Genomic DNA, 13,247 nt, shown 5'->3' with positions numbered 1-13,247 from the left:
CTTCACAGCCAGAAGTGGAGCAGATGTGGACCAGGTGTGCAGGACTCTCTGAATCCCAGCAGGGCCAGGCACTCAAGGCAGACTCCAGGACTCTGCTCTTTTCTTGCTCTTTGACATCTTTATACCCCAGTCCCACCCTCCCCTCTAAGTATCTACCAATGGGAGAGCAGATTCTGATGGGATATCTGAGTAACACCCACCACACCCTGGCTTGGTCTAAGCATCTAGCTTAATTGAAACAGAGATTCTACCCAGACTGATAGGATTATAGGCAAGACCCACTGGGCCCAGGTTCCATTTCAAATGTGTAACACAGACACACACACACACACACACACACACACACACACACTACCACACTTCGGCCCTTATTTGTTAACCCTTTGAGAAATTTCCACAGATATTTCACTGCCTTGAGCCTGTAAATATTCCAAGAACATCAGCCAGCCCAATCTTATAGCATCCACAAACACTTCTCTAGAAAATTATTTCCCTCCTTCCCTTCCTTCCTTCCTTCCTTCCTTCCTTCCTTCCTTCCTTCCTTCCTTCCTTCCTTCCTTCCTGTCTTTTTTTTATTGTTCATCTCACAACTTGAATTGAGGGCATGGCCAGTGTCCTTGAGCTTCTTTTCCTCAATGCTTTTGCTCCAACATTTGAATCACAACAGTACTTTCCTCTTTTTTCTGTGGAGTTTATTGAAGATAGGAATCTAAGTCATGGCAGAGATATGGCTGTTTATCAGAAAACCAGAGAAATACAGTGAGAAATGTCAAGGCAGAATCCCTAAAAAGGTGGATAACATGGCAGGATTACCAAACACTTCTCAGTCCTCACTCTCAATGTTAACAGACTTAACTCTTTAATTCAATGACATAGATTTACTAGTAGCATAAAAGAGCAAGATCTATCCATGTGCAAGACACATCGTGCCAAGAAAAACAAACATTTTGAATGTTTGCATTTTGAATAAATCTTTTCAAGAAAATTGCTCCCATAAACAGGTTGGAGTAGCAATAATAATATCAGAAAAAATAGATTTCAATTTAAAATTAGAAGAGACAAAGGGCATACAAACTAATAAAGGGATCTCTTCTAGAAGTTTCTAACAATTCTAAATATCTATTCACCAATACCAGAACACTCAACTTCATCAAACTAAAACTACAGGACCTAAAAAAACCCATAGAATCAAAAATAGTAATTGTTGGTGATTTTAACACACCACTGTTGCACTGAATAAATGAACCCATAAAGTGTAACAGAAAAAGCTCAGAACTAAATCCTCTAAATATCTGCATTGACTGACTAGACTTCACAGACATCTACATAATATTTGATCAGGCATCATCAGAATACATATTTTTCTGAGAAGCACATGGAATATTTTCCAAAACAAATAATATGTAAGTCTGTGCAGAAAGTCTACACAAGTTCTGAAATATTAAAATTATTCCTAGCATTCTGTCAGACCACATGCTGTATTATTATAGTTCAATATAAACAGTCATCATGGGCTGGGAAGGTGGCTCAGTGGTAGAGCACTTACTTACCTTGCATGCATGAGGCCCTGGGTTCTGTTCCTCAGCACCAGATAAGCAGAAAAAAGCCATAAGTAGCTCTGTGGCTCAAGTGGTAGGGTGCTAGCCTTGAGCTGAAGACATGAGAGACAGCGCCCAGGCCCAGAGTTCAGCCCCCCATGATTGACCAAACACACACACACACACACAAACACACTCACACACCAACCAGTCATCATAAAATCTCTATAACTCATGGAGACTGAATAATATATTGTTGCACAAGAAGTGGTTCATTGAAAAGATCAGAATGGAAGTTGAAACACAGGATGGAAGAAAGACAGCCTGTGCCACAAATAGTGCTAGCAGTATTGGTTATCCACATGCAGAAAACTGAAGTTAGATCCTTCCATAACACATCGCACAAGAGTCAGTTCCCATTAGATCAAAGACGTCAATGGAACACCAGACCCCCTGGAAATCTTACTGGAAGGGATAGGGGAAGCAGGAAGGCTCCTTGGCATAGGCCAAAACTTCCTAAATAAAGATCCAGAATCACCACAAGTTAAATAATAACTAGATGACTGGAACTGAAAAAACTGAAGAGCTTCTGCACGGCAAAGGACACAGTAGCAAGACAAATAGCCCACAGAATGGGATAAAATCTTTACTTGCATTTCATCTGACAAGTGCCTCCTATCTAAAATGTAAGTACAGCTAAACAAATTAAACCTACCAAAAACAAAACCTCAAAGAAACGACTAGCCAGCTAGAGATTTAAAGAGCAATTTCTATGAAAAAGAAACATGAATGGCCCATAGACACATGAAGAGGTGTTCCACATCCCTAGTCATAAAAGAAATACAAATCAAATCAAATTTGAGATTCCACCTCATCCCAATTAGAATGGCTATTATCAAAAAACAAAAAAAAATCCAAAAATCCCTAACAATAACAGATGATATTGAGGATATGGCCAAAAGGGAACAATACTACAATTGTTGGTGGGGAATTTAGACTTGTGTAACTACTAAGGAAGGCAGTATGGAGGTTCCCCAACTAACCATCCATAAAACTTCATTCTTATGCAAATGGCCCAAACCAGGCCACATTAAAACAGCACAACCCTGGTCTCTGCGGCATTGATACCATAGCTAAGATATGGAATCAACCCAGTTGCTCCTTAGTGGATAAATGTATGAGGAAAATGTGGTATGTATATCCCATGGAATTCATGCTTCCATCAGTAGGAATGTTATTTCCCTACTCATGTGGAAATGGAAGACTTTGAGAAAATTACACTAAGTAAAGTAAGCCAGACCCATAGAAACAGAATGCATGGTTTCCCTCATTTGTTATCATTCAAATGTGCCTATAAATCTATGGTAAATCCAAAGGATAGTAAAAGACTTGGACATGATTAATCAAACAGCCTTGTAAATACTCACACAGGGAGATGAAAGGAGGATATGCTTAGAAAAGGATCACAAGGGTTCAATTTGCATGATGGGATCATATAAAATGATGCTAATCAAAATGAACTCTAAGAAATGGAAGCTAGCCCGATTTTATTGCACTTTCAGTTCTTTTTATTTCATTTTTCTTTTCTTTATTGCCTCTTTTCATTGTTTTTTATTTCTGTGCCTTTGTCTTGTATGCACATTTATCTCATTTGGGAGAGGATGGGGAAGCATGGAAATGGTGGGAAATGAACTTTACACCTTGGAGGGGAGGTCAGTGGGAAGGAGAAAAAGTGGAAGGAATGAAGGACACCGTTTTAAAGGAAATGTACTCAAATTGTAATCCTTCTGTATATCACCTTCACAATTAAATTTAAAGGTTAACAGAAAGCTTCTCAACGACTTTCTGGTCAGACTGGCTTTGAACTGCCACCCTGACATCTAGTCTTCATGACTAGGAGAATTAAATGTGTGAACCACCAAAGTCCTGTGTAAGTCAATATTCTTTCTTTGTCCCTCCCTCCCTCCCTCCCTCCCTCCCTCCCTCCCTCCCTCCCTCCCTCCCTCCCACTCTCCCTCCCTCCTTCCTTCTGTCCCTCCCTTCTTTGCCTCCCTCCCTTTCTTCCTCCCAGTCGGTGGAAACTGCAAGTGCTCAGTCTGCGGAAGGAGTACCCCAACATCTCGACATGGGGGTACCCTTCGATGGCCCGTATCTCTTATCCAGACATCCTGACTGACAAGCCAACAGAAAGCCACTGCTCAAGGATGACTGAAGAGCAGCCCTTGATGATCACCATGGATCTGACCATCAAAGATGGCACCCAGGATGCTCCCCAAGCCCACCTGCTCCACTGGGCCAGGGAGAGGAGAGAAGGAGTTCAGCTGTGCTCCAGCAAGCTGCAGATTTGGTCTGACTCCATCTCTGAAATCCAGAAGGCTCTGCATGTGAGTGAATTCTGGAATCCAGAGACCATGAAGATCTTTGCCCCTTACCTCAGCCAGATGAAGAACCTTCACCTCCTGAAGCTCTCCAAGATGTATGCCGACTTCTACACTGCCAGCCAAAAGAACTCTTGGTATTCCTGGAAAATCGGGGCCCATCTGGGCCAGCTGCAGCATCTCCGGGAGCTTCATATGCATGAAGTCCTCTTCCTTTATGGAAGGCTGCCCGCCGTATTCAAGAGCCTGAGGTCTTTGAAGGCCTTGTCTCTGAGTGCCTGTGCACTGCAGGAGGCCGACCTGAGGTGTCTGTCCCAGGCTCCCTGCACCAGGCAGCTCCAGCACCTGCGTCTGACCAGTTTGTTCATGGATAACTCTAGTCCTGAGTCCCTGCGAGACCTGCTGGAGCACACAGCCAGCACCCTGGAGACCCTGGCCCTGGAGGACTGTGCCTTCACGGATGCCCATCTCTCGGCCATCCTGCCGGGCCTGAGCCAGTGCTCCCAGCTCCGCTTCTTCAGTGTTGATGGGAACCACATCTCCATGGCTGCCCTGTACAACCTCCTGAGCCACACGGCCAGGTTGGGCCACTTAAGCCGAGGCCTCTATCCTGCCCCTCTGGAGAGCTACCGCCCTCAGGAGTGGGGGCTAGGAAACATCGACCCTGAGAGACTTGCCCTGGTTCTGGCAAGTTTGGAGCAGGTATTGAGAGACCTGGGGCCAACCCAGAGGGTCCAAATCTGTACTGATTTCTGCCATCACCAGAACAAGTGCCAGTTCTACAGCCTGGGCCCGGATGGTTCTTGGGTGCTCACAGAGGAGGGGCTTCCCAGCCTTTCTGCTCTGTCTGTGTAGTCGGGCTCCTCTCTTCTGGAATCTCTTCTCAGCATCAGAATAAAAGCCAGGACATAAGAGCATTCTCAAGGGCCACAGACCCAAATGTTCAGTGTGGGTGGAAGAGACAGGGCTCATTGAGCAACCTGAGCAACTCCCTTTTTACTTAAGACCCCAGCTCAGTTCTGCAACTTAGCCCTTGACCTATGCCAGCCACAGACAGTCCTGGGATCCCTGGATGCCAGGATGTCGAAGTATCTGAAATAGCCTTGCACAGACAATCCTGGGAACCAGAGATGCCAGGATGTCAAGGTATCTGAAATTCCAGAACAGCCCTTCCTGGGATCTGATGACCATTCTCTGAACTGGACACCTTGCAGTTTAGCACGCATCCTCTTGAAGACTGCCCTGTGCAAGCCGACCAGTGCAAATTACGTCAGCCCCCTGGATCTAACCAACAACCTGTTTCTGGTCCTTTCTCTCTGTGTAGTGCGCCAATCATACTATGGAGTTGTTTTTATGATTTTCCCAGGGTGTGTAGTGATTTGTTCCCAGATGCTATGATGTATGCAAAGCCCCTGCCTTCCCTAAAAAGTGTACAACAGCTGCTGTAACGCATGGCTTGGGGCCTCTCAGCATTGTAGGCTGCTGACTTGTACACAGCGGGAGGGAGGAGAGGGGTTGAGAGGGGGAGGGGAATAGGGAGACCAAGCTTCAGTTTGCAATAAAGACTCCTTTGCTTTTACATTGGTGATGGTCTCTCGTGGTCTTTTGGGTAAGGATTCCCGAATCCAGCTTTACCTTATGATCCTGAGAATTTCAGGTCAATTGTAGCTCTGGAGCCCAGGTGTTTCTGGGTACTTTTGGGGTACATGTGTCCTGTGCACCCACCATCAGAAATCTCAAATAAATTCTGCCTAGAAAGAACTCAAATACAATCTTCTCTTTCTCAATCGTTGTAAGCAAACCTCTGACTGTGTACAGTTTTCTATGTCTACCCATCAATTAATTCATTTCCAAAGAAAAGAAAACAGTAAGCAGAAGGATGTCATTTCTCAGAATCCAAAAATCAGAGTACTGCTTCTGCCTAGAATTCTAGCTCCTGAACCATTTAGAAATATGAGAATCACAGTTCAAAGACAGCCTTCTCAGGAAAGTCCATGAGACTCTCATCTCTAGTGAACCACCAGAAAACCAGAAGTGGAGCTGTGGGTCAATGTGGTAGAGTACTGGCCTTGAGCAAAAGAACTCTGCATTCAAAGTCAGGACCAGTAACAACAACCCAAAGAGTATAAGTCACCCTTCAGGCTCAGGCTGGTGGCTCACACCTGTAATTATAACTAGTCTGGAGATCACAATCTGAGCATCACAGTTTACCTTCAATCTGGGCAAGAGCCTCTTAGACTCTTATCTCCAATTAGCCACCAAAAGCTGTAAGTGGAATCTGTGGGTCATGTGGTAGATTGCCAGCTTTGAATGGAAAGCGCTGGGGGACAGACAGTGCCAGACTGTGAGTTCAAATCCCCCTTTGAAGCACACACACACACACACACACACACACACACACACACACACACACACACACACTGAAAGAACAAGAGAAAAACAGAAAGCATTCAAAGAAGAAATAATCTTGCCTTCTTAGACACTGAAAGCATTTTTTGAATGAATAAATAAAATAACTGAATTACTGAATATGTGTGTCCTGCTATGTGGACGTTACTTACAAAGAGCAGTCAAATGCCCTTTCTTATCTTCAAAATCAGATGTTGAACAGCTGGGCCGGTTATATCAGCTGGGCCCTCGAATATACTGAACACAACAGGTTAAGACCTTAGAAAGACAGAGGGCCTCTTTGTCCTGACCTACAAAAGAAACTTAGCTGCTGATCCCTAGTGTATCACTATTGTAATCCTAGACAATCAGGAGGCTGAGGTCTGAGGTTCATGGTTCAAAGCCAGCAAGGCAGATGAGTCCAAGGGACTCTTGCCTCAAGTAAGCCTACAACAAATCAGAAGTGGAGCTGTGGCTTGAGTGGTAGGCCATTTGCCTTGAGGGAAAAAGCCAAGTCAAAACAGGAGGCCCTGAGTACCTTCATACAAGGAGAGGGGGAGGGGATAGGGAGAGAGTGCGAGAGAGAAGGTGAGAGAGAGCACAAAAAGGGATAGAGAAAGAAAAAAGAGAGAGAGGATGAGAGAAAAAGCAAGAGCAAGAAAGAGGGAGAGAAAAGAGAGAAAGGGCAGGAGGGAACTAGGGAGGGGCAATGTAAGCAAAGAAAGATAGGAAGGAAGGAAGAGAAAGAATTTTCTAGAGAAGTGTTTGTGGATGCAATAAGATTGGGCTGGCTGATGTTCTTGGAACATTTACAGGCTCAAGGCAGTGAAATACCTGTGGAAATTTCTCAAAGGGTTAACAAAAAAAGGTCGAAAATGTGTGTGTGTGTGTGTGTGTGTGTGTGTGTGTGTGTGTGTGTGTGTTACACATTTGAAATGGAAGCTGGGCTCAGGGGGTCCTGCCGATAATCCTATCAGTCTGGGTAGAATCTCTGTTTAAATTAATCTAGATGGTTAGACCCAGCCAAGGTGTGGTGGGTGTTACTCAGAAATCCCATCAGAATCTGCTCTCCCATTGGTAGAGACACAGAGGTGAGGGTGGGGCTGGGTATAAAAATGTCAAAGGGCCAGAAAAGAGCAGAAGCCTGGAGTCTGCCTTGAGTGCCTGGCCCTGCTGGGATTCAGAGAGTCCTGCACACCTGGTACACATCTGTTCCACTTCTGGCTGTGAAGATGAGCCGCGGAACCCTACCCTCACTCCAGTATCTGGCCATGCAGAGCCTGCTGAGCAACCAGGCTCTGGCCATCTCTGCCCTGGAGGATCTACCGGTGTTGCTGTTCCCTTCGCTGTTCGTGGAGGTCTATGCCAGGGCCCACACAGAGATGCTGAAGGCCCTGGTGCAGGCCTGGCCCTTCTCCTGCCTCCCCCTGGGGGACCTGGAAGAGTCTCCGGACCTGGAAACCTTCAAGGCTGTCCTGGATGGGCTCGATCTGCTACTGGCCAAGAGGGAGCGCCCCAGTCGGTGGAAACTGCAAGTCCTCGACCTGCGGAATGACCACCCCAACTTCTGGATACAGGGCTACCCTTCAATGGCCCAAATCTCTTATCCAGATGTCCTGACTGACAGGCCAACAGAGAGCTGTGGTTCAATGATGACTGAAGAGCAGCCCTTGATTTTACTCATGGACTTGACCATCAAAGATGGCGCCCAGGATGCTCTCCAAGGCCACCTGCTCCAGTGGGCCAGGGAGAGGCAAGAACAAGTCCAGCTGTGCTCCAGGAAGCTGCGGATTCTGTCTGGCTCCATCTATAAAATCCAGAAGGCTCTGCGTGTGGTGAGACTGGACTCCATCCAGGAGCTGGTGGTGAGTAAATTCCCATGTCAAGAACTTCTGAAAACATTTGCCCCTTACCTGGGCCACATGAAGAACCTTCACATCCTCAACTTCTCCAAGATGTGTGGCAGCTTCTTCACTTCCAGCTCCAGGAATGGCTGGTGTTCCTGCAAATTTGGGGCACAGCTGGGGCAGCTACAGCATCTGCAGGAGCTTTATGTACACGATGTCTGCTTCCACTATGAACAGCTGCCCTCCATCCTCAGAACGCTGAAGTCCTTAAAGACCTTGTCTCTGAGTTCATGTCTGCTGAGCGAAGCTCACCTGAGGTTCCTGTTCCAGTGTCCCTGCACCAAGCAGCTCAAGCACCTGCGTCTGAGGAGCTGTCCACGGTCTGCTTCAGTCTTGAGACCCTGCTAGACCTGCTGCATGGAGTGGCCGGCACCCTGGAGACCCTGGCCCTGGAGGACTTAGCCTTCACGGATGTCCAGCTCTCGCCCATGCTGCCCGCCCTGAGCCAGTGTTCCCAGCTCAGGTTCTTCAGCTTCTATGGAAACCACATCTCCATGGCCGCCCTGGAGATCCTCCTGAGCCACATGGCCCAGATGGGCCATTTGAGACGAGGGCTCTATCCTGCCCCTCTGGAGAGCTACTACCCTCAAAATCAGTGGCCATGGGACATCCACCCAGAGAGATTTGCCCAGGTTCTTGCTGTCTTGGCACAGACTTTGAAGGACATGGGAGCAAGCCACAAAGTCCAGATCTGTACCAAATTCAGTCATTACCTGAACAAGTACCGATTCTATACCCTGGAGCCAAATGGCTCCTGGCTGCTCACAGAAGAGCATCTTTCTGGCCTTTCTACTCTCTCTTTGTAGTTGTGTACCTCTCTCCTAGAATTGCTTTCTACCATCAGAAATGAAAGCCAGGAAGAGCATTCTCCAGGGCCACAGACCCAAATGTTCAGCGTGGGTGGAAGAGACAGGCTTATTGAGCAACCTGAACAACTCCCTTTTTACTTAAGACCCCAGCTCAGTTCTGCAACTTAGCCCTTGACCCATGCCAGCCACAGACAGTCCTGGGAACCCTGGATGCCAGGATGTCGAAGTATCTGAAATAGCCTTGCACAGACAATCCTGGGAACCAGAGATGCCAGGATGTCAAGGTATCTGAAATTCCAGAATACCCCTTCCTGGGGTCTGGTCAATATTCTCTGAACTGGACACCTTGCAGTTTAGCATGCATCCTCTTGAAGACTCCCTTGTGCAAGCCGACCAGTGCAAATTACGTCAGCCCCCTGGATCTAACCAACAACCTGTTTCTGGTCCTTTCTCTCTGTGTAGTGCGCTAATCATACTATGGAGTTGTTTTTATGATTTTCCCAGGGTGTGTAGTGATTTGTTCCCAGATGCTATGATGTATGTAAAGCCCCTGCCTTCCCTAAAAAGTGTACAACAGCTGCTGTAACGCATGGCTTGGGGCTTCTCAGCATTGTAGGCTGCTGACTTGTACACAGCGGTAGGGAGGAGAGGGGTTGAGAGGGGGAGGGGAATAGGGAGACCAAGCTTCAGTTTGCAATAAAGACTCTTTTGCTTTTACATTGGTGATGGTCTCTCGTGGTCTTTTGGGTAAGGATTCCCGAATCCATCTTTACCTTATGATCCTGAGATTTTCAGGTCTATTGTAGCTCTGGAGCCCAGGCGTTTCTGGGTACTTTCGGGGTACATGTGTCCTGTGCACCCACCATCAGAAATCTCGAATGAATTCTGTCTAGAAAGAACTCAAATACAATCTTCTCTTTCTCAATCGTTGTAAGCAAACCTCTGACTGTGTACAGTTTTCTATGTCTACACATCAATTAATACATTTCCAAGGAAAAGAGAACAGTAAGCAGAAGGATGTCATTTCTCAGAATCCAAAAATCAGAGTACTGCTTCTGCCCAGAATTCTAGCTCCTGAACCACTTAGAAATCTGAGAATCACAGTTCAAAGACAGCCTGGTCAGGAAAGTCCACGAAACTCTTATCTCTAGTGAACCACCAGAAAACCAGAAATGGAGCTGTGGGTCAATGTGGTAGAGTACTGGCCTTGAGCAAAAGAACTCTGCATTCAAAGTCAGGACCAGTAACAACAACCAAAAGAGAATAAGTCACCCCTCAGGCTCAGGCTGGTGGCTCACACTTGTACTTATAACTAGTCCGGAGATCACAATTTGAGGATAACAGTTCACCTTCAATCTGGACAAGAGCCTCTTAGACTCTTATCTCCAATTAGCAACCAAAAGCTGGAAGTGGAATCTGTGGGTCATGTGGTAGATTGCCAGCTTTGAATGGAAAGCGCTGGGGGACAGACAGTGCCAGACTGTGAGTTCAAATTCCACTTTGAAGCACACACACACACACACACACACACATGCACAAACAAACACACACACACACACTGAAAGAACAAAGAAGAGAAAACCAGAAAGCATGAAAAGAAGAAATAATCTTGCCTTCTTAGAGACTGAAAGCATTTTTTGAATGAATAAATAAAATAACTGAATTACTGAATATGTGTGTCCTGCTATGTGGACGATACTTACAAAGAGCAGTCAAATGCCCTTTCTAATCTTCAAAAATCAGATGCTGAACAGCAGGGCCCAGCATGTACTGAACACAACAGGTTGAGACCTTAGAAAGAGAGAGGGCCTCTGTCCTGTCCTACAAAAGAAACTTAGCTGCTGGCGCCTAGTGTATCACTCCTGTAATCCCAGGCAAAGAGGAGGCTGAGCTCTGAGGTTCATGGTTCAAATCCAGCGAGGCAGATGAGTCCAAGGGACTCTTGTCTCAAGTAAGCCTACAACAAATCAGAAGTGGAGCTGTGGCTTGAGTGCTCGGCCATCAGCCTTGAGGGAAAAAGCCGAGTCAAAACAGGAAGTCCTGAGTACCTGCATAAAGGAGAGAGGGGGGCGAGGGATGGAGGGTGAGAGAGAAGGTGAGAGAGAGCAGAAAAACGATAGAAAAAGAACAAAGAAAGAGAGGGTGAGAGAAAAAGAGCAAGAGCAAGAAAGTGGGAGAGAAAGAGAGGAACAGAGAAAGGGCAGGAGGGAAAGAGGGAGGGGCAACTTAAGCAAAGGAGGACAGGAGGGAAGGAAGAGAAAGAATTTTCTTTTTTTTTTTTTTTTGTCGGTCGTGGGGCTTGAACTCTGGGCCTCGGCGCTGTCCCTCAGCTCTTCAGCTCAAGGCGAGCGCTCTACCAATAAAGCTACAGCGCCACTTCCGGTTTTCTAGTGGTTTATTGGAGATAGGAGTCTCATGGTCTTTCCTGCCGGGGCTGGCTTTGAACCGCGATCCTCAGATCTCAGCCTCCTGAGTAGCTAGGATTACAGGCGTGAGCCACCAGCGCCCGGCGAGAAAGAATTTTCTAGAGAAGTGTTTGTGGATGCTATCAGATTGGGCTGGCTGATGTTCTTGGAACATTTGCAGTCTCAAGGCAGTGAAATATCTGTGGAAATTTCTCAAAGGGTTAACAAATTAGGGCAGGAAATATGTGTGTGTGTGTGTGTGTGTGTGTGTGTGTGTGTGTGTGTTACACATTTGAAATGGAAGCTGGGCCCAGTGAGTCCTGCCTTTAATCCTATCAGTCTGGGTAGAATCTCTGTTTCAATTAATCTAGATGGTTAGACCCAGCTAGGGTGTGGTGGGTGTTACTCAGAAATCCTATCAGAATCTGCTCTCCCATTGGTAGATACACAGAGGGGAGGATGGGACTGTGGTATAAAGATTCCAAAGGGCCAGAAAAGAGCAGAGGCCTGGAGTCTGCCTTGAGTGCCTGGCTGGGATTCAGAGTCCTGCACACCTGGTACATCTCTGCTCCACTTCTGGCCTTATCATCTATAATTTTCTGTATCGATCAAAAATAAAAAAAAAATGAAAAAGCATGAGTAGAAAGATATCATTTCTCAGCACTAAAGAATGAGGAGTGTGCATAGCTGGAACCTTAACTACTCTGCAAGTCAGAGATCTGAGCGTTTCCATACATAGGCAGTCTGGGCACAGATATCTTTGAGACTCTTATCTCTAGTGAACCTTCAAAAGTGGCCAGAAGTGGAGCTGTGGCTCAAGTAGTAGAGTGCTGGCATTGTGAACCAAAGCTCAGAGATAGCACCTAGATGCAAGAACTGACACAAATACACAAACAAATAAACCCTTACCCGAGGTCTAGAATGGGCATTAAAAAGAAACTTGCAAGAAAGAAAGGGAGGGAGGGATATAGGCAGAGAGGGAGGGAGGGAGGGAAGGAAGGAAGGATGAAGAAGAATAGGAAGGGATTCAGAGAGGGAAAGAACTCCAGAGAAAAGATTTCCTGCAGGCTTTGTGGATGTTATCAATTCGGATGACTTCTCTCCTTGCATGCTTAGCAGTGGAACATCTGTGGGAATGTCTGGAGGGATTAAGGAGTAAAAGTGGAGCTCATTTTGATAAAGTGTGATTTACAATACAGAGAGAAGCTGGGCTTTGTGGGACAGGCCTTTAAACCTATCCCTTTTTGGTTAAAACCAATATTTGAATTAATCTCAAGTGCAAAAGTCAACTAAGGTGTGCTGGGTGTGTCTCAGAAATCCCATCAGAAGCTGCTCTCTCATTGGCAGGTATGCAATGGTGAGGCTGGGGTTGGGTGTGAAGGATATCCAGGGATCAGAGAACAGAAGAATTCTGGATTGCACAGTGAGTGCCTGGGCCTGCTGTGATTCAGAGAGCCCTGCACACCTGGCCCATATCTGGTCCATCAAGATGAGCATTGGAGCCCCACCCTCGCTCCAGCATCTGGCCATGCAGAGTCTGCTGAGCAACCAGACCCTGGCCATCTTTGCTGTGGAAAATCTTCCTCTGCTGCTGTTCCCTTCACTGTTCATAGAGATCTATGCCCAGGGCCACACAGAGGTGCTGAAGGACCTGGAGCAGGCCTGGCCCTTCCCCTGCCTCCCCCTGAGGGATCTGGCAGAGTCTCCTGACCTGGAGACCTTCAAGGCTGTCCTGGATGGGCTCGGCCTGCTACTTGCCAAGAAGGAGCCCCCAGTCGATGTAAACTACAAGTTATCAATCTGTGGAAATATGGACTTGGGG

The 13,247-nt window shown here is 46.6% G+C and overlaps 2 protein-coding genes across 2 annotated transcripts; both read left to right on the top strand.

The window, feature by feature from the left end:
* The first annotated feature begins 3,679 nt into the window (after window positions 1–3,679).
* Window positions 3,680–4,771, top strand: LOC122100992 (PRAME family member 8-like). The gene has a single exon (XM_042671370.1). The coding sequence runs from the start codon at window positions 3,680–3,682 to the stop codon at window positions 4,769–4,771; it is 1,092 nt and encodes a 363-aa protein (XP_042527304.1).
* A 2,765-nt stretch (window positions 4,772–7,536) lies between these two features.
* LOC122100991 (PRAME family member 12-like) lies at window positions 7,537–9,017 on the top strand. The gene is given in 2 exon segments (XM_042671368.1): window positions 7,537–8,518; window positions 8,521–9,017. Coding segments are annotated over 2 exon segments (1,479 nt in total).
* Window positions 9,018–13,247: the final 4,230 nt, after the last annotated feature.

Source organism: Dipodomys spectabilis, unplaced genomic scaffold (assembly GCF_019054845.1).
Source record: "Dipodomys spectabilis isolate Male_0828 unplaced genomic scaffold, ASM1905484v1 ptg000613l, whole genome shotgun sequence".
NCBI lineage: Eukaryota > Metazoa > Chordata > Mammalia > Rodentia > Heteromyidae > Dipodomys > Dipodomys spectabilis.
The sequence above is the reverse complement of the archived record's forward strand: the minus strand, read 5'-3'. Positions and strand labels throughout refer to the sequence as shown.